We start from the raw sequence: 12,724 nt of genomic DNA, 5'->3' as shown, positions 1-12,724 counted from the left end.
TAGCTACGCTCATGCAATACGATTTTGAGGTTATGCATATTCCTGGAGGAAGGAATATAAGAGCAGACTATTTGTCGAGATTTCCCAGTCAGACTAGCCCGACGACTGATGAATTGGTGGATGATGAATGTTGTATGATTGCAACGGTTGGAGTTGACCATGTTTGTGTTTGCTCTGAGACAGAGTGGAAGGAGAAGTTGACTGGAGACAATAACTTGTGTGCTGTAATGAAGTTTATTGTTGAAGGCTGGCCATATGAGAGAGATTTGGATATGGGGATTCAGCCATTTTGGAAAATTTCAGATGAACTTACGATTGAGGAGGGCATTCTCTTGAGAAATGATAAACTCATTCCTCCAGAGGAATTGAGGTGTTCAATTGTGAAGAAGGCGCATGAAGGCCATTTGGGGGCCACTATGACCAAAAGACGTATACGTGACAGCTTTTGGTGGCCACGCATGGACGATGATGTTGAGCAATTGGTAAGAAATTGTGCTGTATGTTACAATTCTGACAAGGGTTTGAAAACGGCGACACCTCCCCTTATGCCTATTGTGTGTCCTGGAGGTCCGTGGCGAAAATTGGGGGTGGCTATGGTGGGACCCTTTCACTTGCTCAATTCCAACCTACGGTATGCATATGTAGTGGTGGATTATTTCTCGAAGTGTCCATTTGTCAAATTTGTACAGGAGCCTAATGCTAGATCTTTAGTGACGTTTTTAAGAGAAGTGTTTATGAATGAAGGCTTTCCGGAAGAAATCATTTCGGACAATGGGGTTCAGTTCATGTCTGAGGAGTTTAAAGCATTTCTGAACCAAGGCTCAGTCAAACACCTGAGGTGTTCCCTCTATCAACCTCAAACAAACTGCTTGGTGGAGAGATTCAACCGTGTGGTGGGGGATTGTATCAGATGGGCATTGAAGAATGGGTTTGACGTGTTGGCGTCGGTTCAGGCTATGCTTTGGTTTTACAGAACAACTCCTCATTCTACCACGGGGGTATCTCCCTTTGAAGCCCTGAAAGGGAGAAAACCAAATACCCAAATCAAACCTGGGTGGATGTCTAAGTTTTTTGAACAAATGCTAGTCGGAGATCGGGCTGATGTTATCAAGGCCAATGTGGAAAGCAAGCAGTCTACTCAGAAGAGATACTTTGACATTAAGAAAGGGGTTAAAGAGTCACCTATTGCGGAAGGTGATTGGGTAGTGATAAAATTGCCAACGTATGTTAAGAAAGGTAATGGCAAATTTTCCAAACCTGTTTGTGTTGAACGTGTCTTGGGCAATGCGGTGAGGGTTCAAGGCAACAAATGGTGGAACAAATCCAAAGTAGTTAAATTGACGGGTAACTGGGATTCTCAGGTTGTGACCAAGCGAGAGTTGGGGTAAAAAATGGACCTGAGTAAAAGTGGAGACAATGGTCTCATCTTGTGCAGGAGTAAGAGAATATGCAAGTTACCTTGGAAATTGCATCAATGAAGATATGGGCTATTTTTTTGGGGGGAAAGTATGTCAACAATAATGCTTATCTTTAGCGTGTTAGTTAGCGTGTTAGTTTCTTTGTTTTTATTTGAGGGGGTGTTTAATAATATTTATTAATAATGTAAAAAAAAAAAAAAAATCAATGTAGTATTTACGCACGTGGTCTCGCGCATGGCCTCACGTCTGGAACCCCGATGGTGAAGGGGTTGCTAGGCGCTTGGGGGCAGCGCGAGCACCACGGGCGGAGAGACGGTTGGGAGACGGAGCGGCAAACGGCTTGGTTCTGGGGGGCGCCCGGAGACCTTTTAATTACGAAGAAAATAAAGGCATTTTAAACCTCACCATGCTCATCATTTTTCCTCCGTTTTGCCCACAACAACAGGCTAGAACCTTACATTGTTGATTTAACATATTTCTTACAAACCATCACACAGAAAAAAAAATATATTGCTCTTGTTATTGGATATGGGACGACCACCCTTTACCGGCTGCCTAGATGCCCTAATTTCTTTCACACATGGTGGCAACCTTAACACTTGATGTAACCGCAATGTGGGAGTAAACCGGGGGAGAAAGTAATGCTGGGATCCTATGCAGATTTAAAGCTGTTATATATTACAGTTAAAATTCGTTTTTTTTTTTTTTTCTTTTTTAAACCACTGTAAAATGGTACTGTTTATTGCTCGTCTTGTCCTCTCTTTATTGTACTAAACCTAACCGCTTACTTAAAGTACTCAAAGGACGACTCCACTGGGCTTTACTTTTAAATTCGCTGTCTCAACATCTGTCACTTTCCATGTACATTACTGTGTCACGTCCCACTGTTTTTCTACTTCGCTTTATTTCCCAAAGAACGCAGTCAACTGTGCTATAACCAGAGGGAGTTAACATCTGTAAAGCACTTGTATTTATATTCTTACTGCGACTTACTGAAATATTGCTTTATATAGCTGGTCTTTCACCTGAATGTACAATCGCTGTAATATGTTTTTTTTTTTTGTCTTATTTGAAAATCATATAAACAGATTCAAACAAAAAATGAATAGTGTGTGTATCACCAAGTATAGATGAACAGTACATTGTAATAGGAATGCTTACACGTAAAGGGCTTTAATACGACTGTTGTAGACAAAGAAGATGGGTGTCTCACTGGGTTGTGACACACCACTAACGGAGTTTTAGAGAATAAATGCAATAAAAGATAAAATAAGATCTTCAGGGCATCATTATTCTCCAGGGCTCCTGTATACGTAAGCATTTTGCAGATGTGCAGTTATTTTTAAAAAAATTCAGCCCCACGAGGTAGGCAGCAAGGAAACAAAGTGTGGATCGGAAAATGTGTTCCACTGTATATTGGAGTATGAGAATTGGCGGAAGGAAACCGCTTCATGCCAGCAGTGGCACCATAGCTAATAAACTCCTGCAGTGCATACTAGGAGTATCTTCTGAACTTGCAGTGAGCTTGTGGATACTAAGGTCGCAAAGCTGCTTAGGGCCACTGTAGGGCACAAATTACAGAAATAACTAATAAGTGGCGTACCAAAAGAGTTAAGAAATGTAAGTGCCAATCTCTGACCCCCATAGTGTCTCTGAAACAAAGCAACATCCTTGGCTGGACGTTAGCATCTGGTGCCGTACTCACAAGAAGACGTCCCTGACAGAGTTTGGGAATTGTGTTCAATGATCCTGTGTGTCCACATTGTAACTTCTTGTCTCAGATCAAGACTGAGATGTTTCTGGTGGGTAAGAGAGTAGTCGAAACAGCTAATCAGTGGTTGTGACTTGAATTAGGTGCTGTGGCCTTTCAGCTTGTTGCCATCAAAAGATGAGATAAAGTAAAAAGAAAATACAGTTTAAGAGCAATGTCAGCTGAGTTTCAATCTGCTTTTTAATTCATTAATACCTAGTGAACAATGGGCCAAAGGGTAGTGCAATCACCTGCTTCGCAGTCCATCATGCAACAGTTCACAGATTTGAAATATAAAGTTCTACTACCTAGTATGTATTCCATTGAGAATGGAATCTATGCCATTACTGCCAAATTAGAAGATATAACACCTGTGAGATGGGTTGACTATTTTAATAAGGCTGCCCGTCTCTTCCCTAAAACATGGCATGCTTTTCAATGTTCCCAAATATCTGGAAGGGGAGGGCTTGAACATAGAAGTTAACGTTCCTCACAATTGTAATTCTTGTACGGGCAACCTAGATAAACAAACCCACAAGCCTTTCCTCTTTCTGTTGGGCTTTGTAGGTATGGGATGGAGATAAAAAGACCAAGTGATACGTGAAGTCTGGTACAAAAAGAGAGAAAACCATGCTGTTTGTCTGAGTCCAGGTCCTAAAAAGTTATCTTTGATTTGAAAGGTATTTTGGTACCCTGCCTCTGGCTCAGTGCATCTCCAGAGTCTGTAGGAAGGTAAACTACTAGAGTCTGATGATAAACCTGTTGACTTTGCAACAAAGCATTCTGTACAGTGTTGGTAATTCTTCCAAGGCCTGCATGGCAGAATTGGCAGTAGGAGTCAAACTAGGGTGCACATGCAGAACTGGCAGCAGTGATCTTCTGGCCAGGGCTGTAGCAGATATACAGTAAAGCGACCTCTGAAAGGATTCAGGGGTCAAGCCTAGCATAGTGCTGAATGGAAGCAGTCATCTTTGGTGCAGACCTTTTATAGAAACCCAGCAGCCTCATTTTTTTTTCCATTTGGACTTGCTATGTGGCTAATCTTCTTCACGGTGAGGCGCCTAACTGACTGATAAATGACAAGTTTGATCCCCTCCATTCAGTCAGTGATGACTACAGATGTTGGGGTGACACCAGCTCTGTTACGTGTTGTTGCATTGTTTTTGGTAACTTGAATTCATCGAGTTTGTATGTGTGAGAGGGGTGGGCATTGGTCCATATTGCATTAGTCCGGAAGGGCAAAGTTCAAACTACAATTTAGACATATACAAAAGTTTACAATAGAAGGATGCCTCTTGGTACAGTCAGCTGCATGGTACATGCCCTAATGACCTAGTTAGTAGAACTGTTTCATTAGGGTTTAAGTACAATCGACTTGTGTCTGAAGGGTTTCACTAGAATGTTTGTGTTGCATCACACCTTTGATATAAATGTTGATTAAAAATATCTAGTTTGAATTTACTTGTACATTTATCAAAATACATAGTTAGCAAATGTTATTCATTATCTGTTGTCTAAGTAAAAAACATCAGATTCAGCAGTTGTGTAAGAATGTTTGCTGAATTATTTATTAATGTTAATGAGTGCAAGTTTCACCTCTAGAGCTTAAAATGAAAAAACCCAGTTATAGCGATCTTATTGACAGTTAAGAGAACTAAACATACATACCATGTATAGACTTTTGCAAATCAGAGCACCATTGTTTAGTTCTTTGTCTTAATGTTTCAAAACAACTGAACAAATATTCATTCTTCATTGGTTTTGACAGCATCACCAGAGTTGGGTAAAGTTATGACATCATTAGGTGGGCAAATAGGATTTGTTGCATGAAACATATCTATAAAACAAGTATGTTATTGTCAAAAACCTCTTGGGCTCAAAGTAGTATAGCTGCTAAATTAATACATTTTATTAATTGTATTTTGTAGCTACATCCAGAAAAGGGAATGGAAAAGGGCGAAAAGGTATTTTTTTACGTTTTATTTTTAATTATGGTGTTCAGATTATATTGTCTATGATATAAACTCTGCAACTCTATTCACTTTAAGTTTGTTATGTTGTACTAAGGAACTATACCAAAATGAAAATGAAGTAAAGTATTAAATGACAGTATAATACCAGGTAATGCCAGGAAGAGACTAATTACTTAATGGAGTAAGTAAACATATTTCTAGGGTGATCTACAGTGAGGGTTCTACAAAGTGAAAGCTTGACCACTTAAGCTTGCCTGACTCAGTAGCTTTTCAGAATGACTGGTGGAAATTTGAGCGCCGAGTGTTCTGTTGCGCATATCGGATATTTCATTTTCCACTTACAATTCTTGTTACATTAGATGAACACATGCTTGTGGTGTCTCATGACACTTAAAGCGCAGAAACTGACTTTATCAGACTATCTTGAGAGAGCAGAAGGGAAAGCCTTCCTGTGCACAGTGATGGCTCCATTTATATTTCCAACCAATTGCTTTAGACTTGGTGTGCTGATCTAGTGCTAAGAGGGTTTTAGTGATAACATATAATGTGCAGCTCTCCTTTAGAGGAAGAATGTAATTTTTTACATTCTTTTATTTATGAGGATTTTCAAATGAGTCAAGATGTTACCTGCACAATAAACAGCATCTACTCTCCAGTACAGTATGTTCATGAAAGCTACATGACCTATTCATTAGCAAAATATTAACCACCTAACAGATATGAAGTTCTTTGCACATCCGCTCAGTTTGTGATCCTAAAACACTAATTTGAAGGATGGACCGTTCATCATAAATTCTGAAAACTGGCACTGTTACCAAGGGCTAACACCCAGGTTTGGCCCTGATTCATTTACTAGGTAGCACGTCATAAGGCATTTCGGCTATAATTTTCATTGTCAAAATTGGCCAGATATATATGCAGGGACACTCAAATATCCTTTGGTCCAGCTGATACTGGCAAGAGTGAGGCATACATCTTGGCTCGGTCATTACACCTATGCTTACCTTCATGACTCTTCATCCATGTCAAGGCTAATCTATGTAGAGAGACAAGTTAAAGTAACCTGCTAATCTGCTTGTGGAGACCACCCACATGCCCCAGCAGAGCCAAAGCAGATGATGGGTTGATTGCATAATCGACTACTGAACACTTGTTCGCACAGTGCTTGCAATACAAGGAATAGTCAGGTGAATTAAATCTGCATTAGCTGAGTGACCTGTATTGCAATCGGGGCTTACTGAGGTATCCTATTTGAGTAAAGTCACGGATGTGCAGTAAAACTGGCATAACTACTTATAATGAAGCTATTTGCTCCTGCAATTAATGGACATTTTCTCTGTTTGTATACAGGAATATTTCCAACTTTGCCCTCCTCGCCAAGATCTGCATCTTGAACATTACTAGTATTCATCTTCACACCGCTCTAGTGTACATGACCATGCTTTGTAATTTCAGAACTTGCTGTCTGTTATCTAACATACCAATTAGCTTTGTCAGAGATGCATATTCTACAGTCTTGTTAGTGAATTGGGCACACATCCTTTACTGTGTGATTCAGTCTATAGTATGTAAACATGTCTAGTGAAGATATCACCCCTTTGTCTGTGTAGTCTGCTAATGAGAAAAATGTTCTGTTTGTACTGGTGCCCCCCTTAAACAGGCTGCTTCTAATTACTCCCTAACTTTTCTTTCACTTGTCAAAAGGAGTCTAGGTTGTCTCCCAAAGGAATAGCAGAGAACATATAGCCATGTCTGTGTCACCATTTGGTCCACCTTAAACCAAGCCCACCGTTTGTTATCTGTTTACTTAGTGCAGGTTGCTGGCATGTGTTCCCTCTGTCACTACAGTGTATAGTTTACAATTTGAGATATGTTCCTTTTCAACTATCAAATCATGCGTTAGAGGATAAGGAACTTTTTTAAGGGAATCTCCTTTGACAATCATAAACACTCAGTAGTCTCACCTACATGTGCTGACCGCGGAGTAATTAATTTAGCCTCACATTTTCTTTGCCTTAGTTTAGAAAGGACAGGCAATACATGTGTCAAATCTTTGCAACCTTAAAACAGGCCATATTGGCAATTAAATTGAATTAATTTTAAAGTTAGAAGTACAAAGTCTTAATCCTTTAAAAGTCACTAGAAATAATTTAAAAAGGGACCTTTTAAAAATGTCCTTGACAAACTCTTATTGCCTCTTTTTAAAATAAGAGATACGGAAATATAAAGCAATGGAACTGTAGAGGCTGCAGCATTGACAACAATAAGAAACGGACACTGCACCTTTAAGGGCTCCTTGACTTCCTGTACCCTATCTTGCCCTGCAGTTGGCAGTTAGCTCAATTCTTTTTTTCGGTTCTGCTGACAGGATCATAGAGCAGAACCCTGCCTTTTTAAAGTTTTTTTTCTTAAGAGATCTTTTTACTTTTCTCTCACAAAATGATTTACTCTATGTCCTTTAAGGGCGTAGAGTATTTTCTGATAATTTCCTGACAGGAAATCTATGTTTTTTTTCGCAAAATGCCTTATCTTTTTGTGAACTTCCCAGAATTTTGCAGAAAAATAGCAAAAACAGACCAGCAAAGGATTTGTATCCTGTGTTTGCGACACTCTCATGACCAAGACGTGTCCCAACTGTAAGACCTCTCCAGGCGCACTTTGAGGGAGAGAGAAATGATTTGCACCCATGGCCAAGAGGAGCAAGGCAGAAGGCAAGATCTCTTGCCTGGAGAGACTTCTGAGAGGCCAGAAGAAACTGTTCCCTCCACTAGTGCAGTCAGGACTTCAGCCGAGGGAGATCCAAAAGGAGAAGATCTCACGAAAAACAGCGCTCTTGCTCGTTGTCAAGGACATGGACATCAAGAAGAGGTATGGCACCCACTTGCTCGCCATCATGAGCTGGTTTGACTCTGATAACATACAAGATATCAAGGAAGAAACCACAGTCAACACCAAGACGCCATACAATGTTGAGAACTTCAATATTGATTCATGGTTCGACGTAGAGACATCTTACAACTTTTCTGACCAAGCCAGCGGAGTGGCTTTCATGGCTCAAAGTGTGCAGACTTCCATCAAATCCGGACTCCGAATACTGACAAGCCTATTCTCCATCCAGGCAGGCTTCTCCAGTCTCCATTCCGGGTTCATCCTGTGACTCCAGCGAAATCTACCTGTACCCCTTCTCCTCCTCCACATCCAGCGGAATTTGCGCTACCAGATCCGACAGCCACTCCTTCTCGGCCACCACAGCCTCCTGTATCAGTGGCATCCACACCAAGGCACCATAGATCTTGCTTTTGTCACATCAGACTTCGTAGCAATAGGCCTAGATCAAGATCCTGCTGTCGTCATTGTCACAGAAGATCTATCAGATGTTCATGCTCAAGGTGGAGAAGGTATTATTCATCCAGATCAAGATCCTTATGGTCTCATCATACAACATCCTTTTCAGGACTATGCTCACCAACTTTAACAGGTTCACCTTAAGTGAGAATATCTCCTGTGGATGATATAAACAGAAAATGGAGATTTTTGACATCCACTTCTGTAATGGGCAACGGGTAATGTGATGGACAAAGCATATTATGTTATCCATGCTTTACCAGAATCTTAATAATTGCTTCCCTAATTGTCCTGTGCAAGTTCCCTTCTCACTAACGCTGTCTTAGGCCTTTAGGAGCTAAGGGGCCAGCACACCTTTGTATTCCTTATTAAACTCTGGTGTGAAGTCATCTGTCTTAGGGGACTTTCTTCTGGCTAATAGCTCTGACTAGCTACATTTCTGTCTCCTAGGTAAGAGCAGATAGATAACCCCATTGTGTTCATCTTCAAGTCATGCAAACCTAACATTATTTAGATTAACACACAATGGTCACTATTCCTAGCTTTGCCTAGAGTTTTTAATTCAAGTAATGGGCTGTAAAGGCAGCAAAGATCCCAGATGCTGTTCTTCATCTGGCCCGGTTACATCTTGGACTGCTGAAACTATCTCTGGTCCATCCTGTCCAGGCAACAACTATGCCGGGTCATGCCCAGCTTTGCCCACAGAAATCTCCCCATTAGCTCTACCTCTTTGTCTAAACATTAAAAGTGTTCCAGATTGTGGGAAGTCTAGACACTGACCTCAGGTTTATGTTAGAAAAATGTGTAATTCCACTGCACATCTCAACCTTGAACACTGGGTTCAGGAGTGCCAACAAAATTAAAATACGGCAATGGTCAGACCGTATACAAGGCAAATAGTTCACCTTTGCAGCGCAAGGGATCAGGTTTTTAGACATGGCAGAGTCATGTATATGCAACATAGTCATGTACGCTTGAGTATAAAGAAAACACCCTTTTGGTCTCGTTTTCACTGTCCACTTAACAACTATTACTATGCTGCATATCTGAATTATTGCCGTGATCATTCTTGTCATGAGCACAGCTTCAGTTTTTGACCTGTCTAATATTGGATCCAGCACTTTAAATTCATTGCCCCATGTTAAATCAATGGCACCCATCAACCAGCCGATACCACGTATTATCGAAGAATTTCTTAGAGTCAACATGGGAGTCATACTATTGACAATGGTGACTGGAACAACAAAAAATCGCCTTATAGCATCAAACTTTGACCTTTGTGATCAGCCTTAATTGATTTCGGCTTAAAGTCTGTAGGGTGACAGAACAGTGTGCAGATCCTTGCAGTAGGTGTTGTAAGAAGTATAGAAGCTGTTAGGGCCCACTTCAGGGCAAGCTGCTTTACTTACATGCGTCTAATTGGGTCTCCTGAGGGAACACTAGGTCTGCCCTGTGTCTGTCAGCATATGCCAGCACTGACTAACTTTGAGGTTTATTTAGACTCTGACTCATTACATAATACAAAGTTAGTTTTTTTGAATTTTTAAGCAAGGTACCCATCTGTAATAACTATGTAGTGACCATGAAGAAAGGAGCTACACTTATGTGCTGTCATCTGCATGTTTCTTTGGCACAGTAGCGTAAAGCTATTACACAAATTACACAACTCAATCTGTTAGAAACTTCGAGCTGCAGATTCCTTACCTTAGAATTTCCTGGCGTCCGCTTCGAATCCAGACTTTTTCTGCTGAGCAGTACCCTGTGCGCGCCGTCAGGTGGCGTCGTTTGGATCTGCGTGCGTCGTCAGGCTCCGTGTGGCATAGTCAGCGTTGTTGGAGCCGTCTGTGACGTCACGGTTGTCTATATAAACACCACCTTGGTGCGTGTGCGTCAGTTCTTTTCCATCCGTACCGGTTAAGCGCAGATCCAGATAAGAGCTGCCCTTTTCTTCGACAGACGTCGAGGTTTTTTCAAAAACTTGATTGTTTGAAGCATGTCTTCTAGAAAGACTGGGTTCAAACCGTGTGGTGCATGTCATCACACCATGTCGGTAACAGATCCACACCAGGTGTGTCTCTGGTGTTCAGAAAAGGATCACGACTCCACTTCATGTTCTGACTGTCGGCCCATGGCTCCGAAGCCCTTGAGGGAGAGATCCCTCAATCTTCTTGCGGCCCGACAGCCGTCTTCGGTCGACGCGACTCTGAGGAGGTCACAGTCCTGCAGTAGGAGGAGATTGCGGCACTGTTCCCGAGCTCCAAGTCCTCTTCCTCGCATTCAAGGTCATCCATATCACTCAGGTAAGAGGCACAAGAAGAAGAAGTCGTCCAAGTGGCTTTGACTTTGCAATGCCCATCTGCCGACGAGGTGTCTAGGGAACGTCAACGTTCTGAGCGCGGTTCCACGGTGCCATCACGAGGGTCAACTCCGCATCTTCCCCCTTTTCTGGTGACCGGAGTGACCCCCGCTCAAAGGAATTTTACGAGGCCATGCGCCTTGTTTTTGAGCGGGCTGCACCCTCGGGTGGGTCTTTGGGCCCCACAGGGTCAGCAGGGGCCCCATCGGGTTCGACATCAGCGGCTTCGGCCTCGGCGTCGTTGGGGACCCTAGGATCAGATACCAGATCTGGACTGGCGCCGGACACTCAGTCGACCTCCTCCGGCGTTAAGTCAGACATTGACGCTTCCTCCACCACCGGCGCCAACCGGTGGTAGCCCCATCCTCATTCCGGATGATCCGGTGTGACGTTGTACGACGATGGCTCCAATTTGGCAAAGATCATTGCCTGAGCCTTATTCTGAACAGCCAGGCACAGGAGAGGAGTGGGAGGGGTTTGAGGACCCTTTAGAGTATGACCTGGAACAAGAACAAGACTGGTGCGGGGGTCTAGGGGAGGCCAGTGGACTGAACACATCTCCAGATACTGGTTTGCTCTCTCCTCCTAATGTGGCTACGGAGGAGGGAGCTTCTTATGCTATGGTGGTACGTAGGGCAGCTGAGGTCTTGGACCTAGAGTTGTCCATGGTGCCAGTCAGGACGAATCTCCTGATAGAGGTGCTTCAGCCAGGGTTGACTACATCAGAGCTGATGTTGCCCTTCAGTGAGGCCCTAATGGACGTCCTTATATGAACCTGGTCCAAACCCAGCACAGGGGCTCCTGTGAATAGGACAGTCGGCCACCACCTTAGACCCGCTCTGAGCGACCCTAGTTTCCTTACCGAACACTCCACCCTGGAGAGCTGGTGGTCCAAGCCTCTACTTCCTGTGGTGCCTTCCCTTCCGGCTGGATCAGCTTGGAAAGAAAATGTTTTTTTCTTCCAGCCTGGCATTGAGGTCAGTAAAGACCTCTTGCCTATTGGGCTGTTTTTCCCATACTTTATGGGATACGGTGGCACAGGTGCTGCCCCAGTTCACGTAGGGCATACGGGACACTCTCACCCAAGCTATCAAGGATGGGAGAGATGCAGCCAAGTTTACTATCAGGAGTGGATTGCATACGACCGACTCACTGGGTAGAGCGATTGCATCGACAGTGGCCCTACATTGTCACGCCTGGCTACGTTCAACTGGCTTTTCAGGGGATGTCCAGTCAAGTTTGATGGACAGGCCTTTCGATGGCTCTCGCCTTTTTGGTGTGAAGGCAGACTCCTCCGTGCTTGAGAGGTTCAAGGATTCTCGAGCTACGGCCAGATCCTTGGGCCTCTCAGTGCCAGCTCGACAGCAGTCTGTCTTCTGCCCCTTTCGAGGCTTTGGAAGGGGCGCGGTACCACGCCAGAGGCAACTTAGCCACCGTCCTCAGGCTTCACACCATCCTGGCAGAGGACGTGGTTGTGGTACCATCAGACCCAGAGGGTCTGGCCAGCAGTCGACCGCCACACAGCTCCCTTCCACTTCGCCCAAGCCCTCCTAGTGTGGTTCTGCAGGACCATGTCCGTCTAGTTGGAGGGAGGATTCAATTTCATCTCCCTCACTGGCATTCCATCACAACAGACAGATGGGTATTGCAGATCGTATGGAAGGGATATTCCCTCCCCTTCCAGTCATTCCTCCCTCTATCCCTCTGACAAAAGAACGGCTGAATGAGGACCATTTGGTTTTGCTCCGCGAGGAAGTTACGGCTCTCTTGGCCAAGGGAGCCATAGAAAGGGTCCCGTTGTCAGAAGTAGGCAGTGGTTGGTATTCACACTAATTTCTGATTCCCAAAAAGAACAAGGGCCTTCACCCTATCCTGGATGTAA

At 43.4% G+C, this 12,724-nt stretch overlaps 1 protein-coding gene across 2 annotated transcripts in view; it reads left to right on the top strand.

Moving 5' to 3' along the window:
* The window catches only part of DENND4C (DENN domain containing 4C), a 1,359,979-nt gene that overhangs the window by 596,863 nt on the left and 750,392 nt on the right, over nt 1-12,724 (top strand). For both annotated transcript variants that reach the window (XM_069239287.1, XM_069239298.1), the window contains exon 14: nt 5,097-5,132. In XM_069239287.1, coding sequence (XP_069095388.1) covers nt 5,097-5,132 — 36 coding nt within the window. The remainder of the gene's footprint in view (nt 1-5,096; nt 5,133-12,724) is intronic.

Source organism: Pleurodeles waltl, chromosome 1_2, assembly GCF_031143425.1.
Source record: "Pleurodeles waltl isolate 20211129_DDA chromosome 1_2, aPleWal1.hap1.20221129, whole genome shotgun sequence".
NCBI lineage: Eukaryota > Metazoa > Chordata > Amphibia > Caudata > Salamandridae > Pleurodeles > Pleurodeles waltl.
This window is presented reverse-complemented; position numbering and strand designations above follow the sequence as displayed.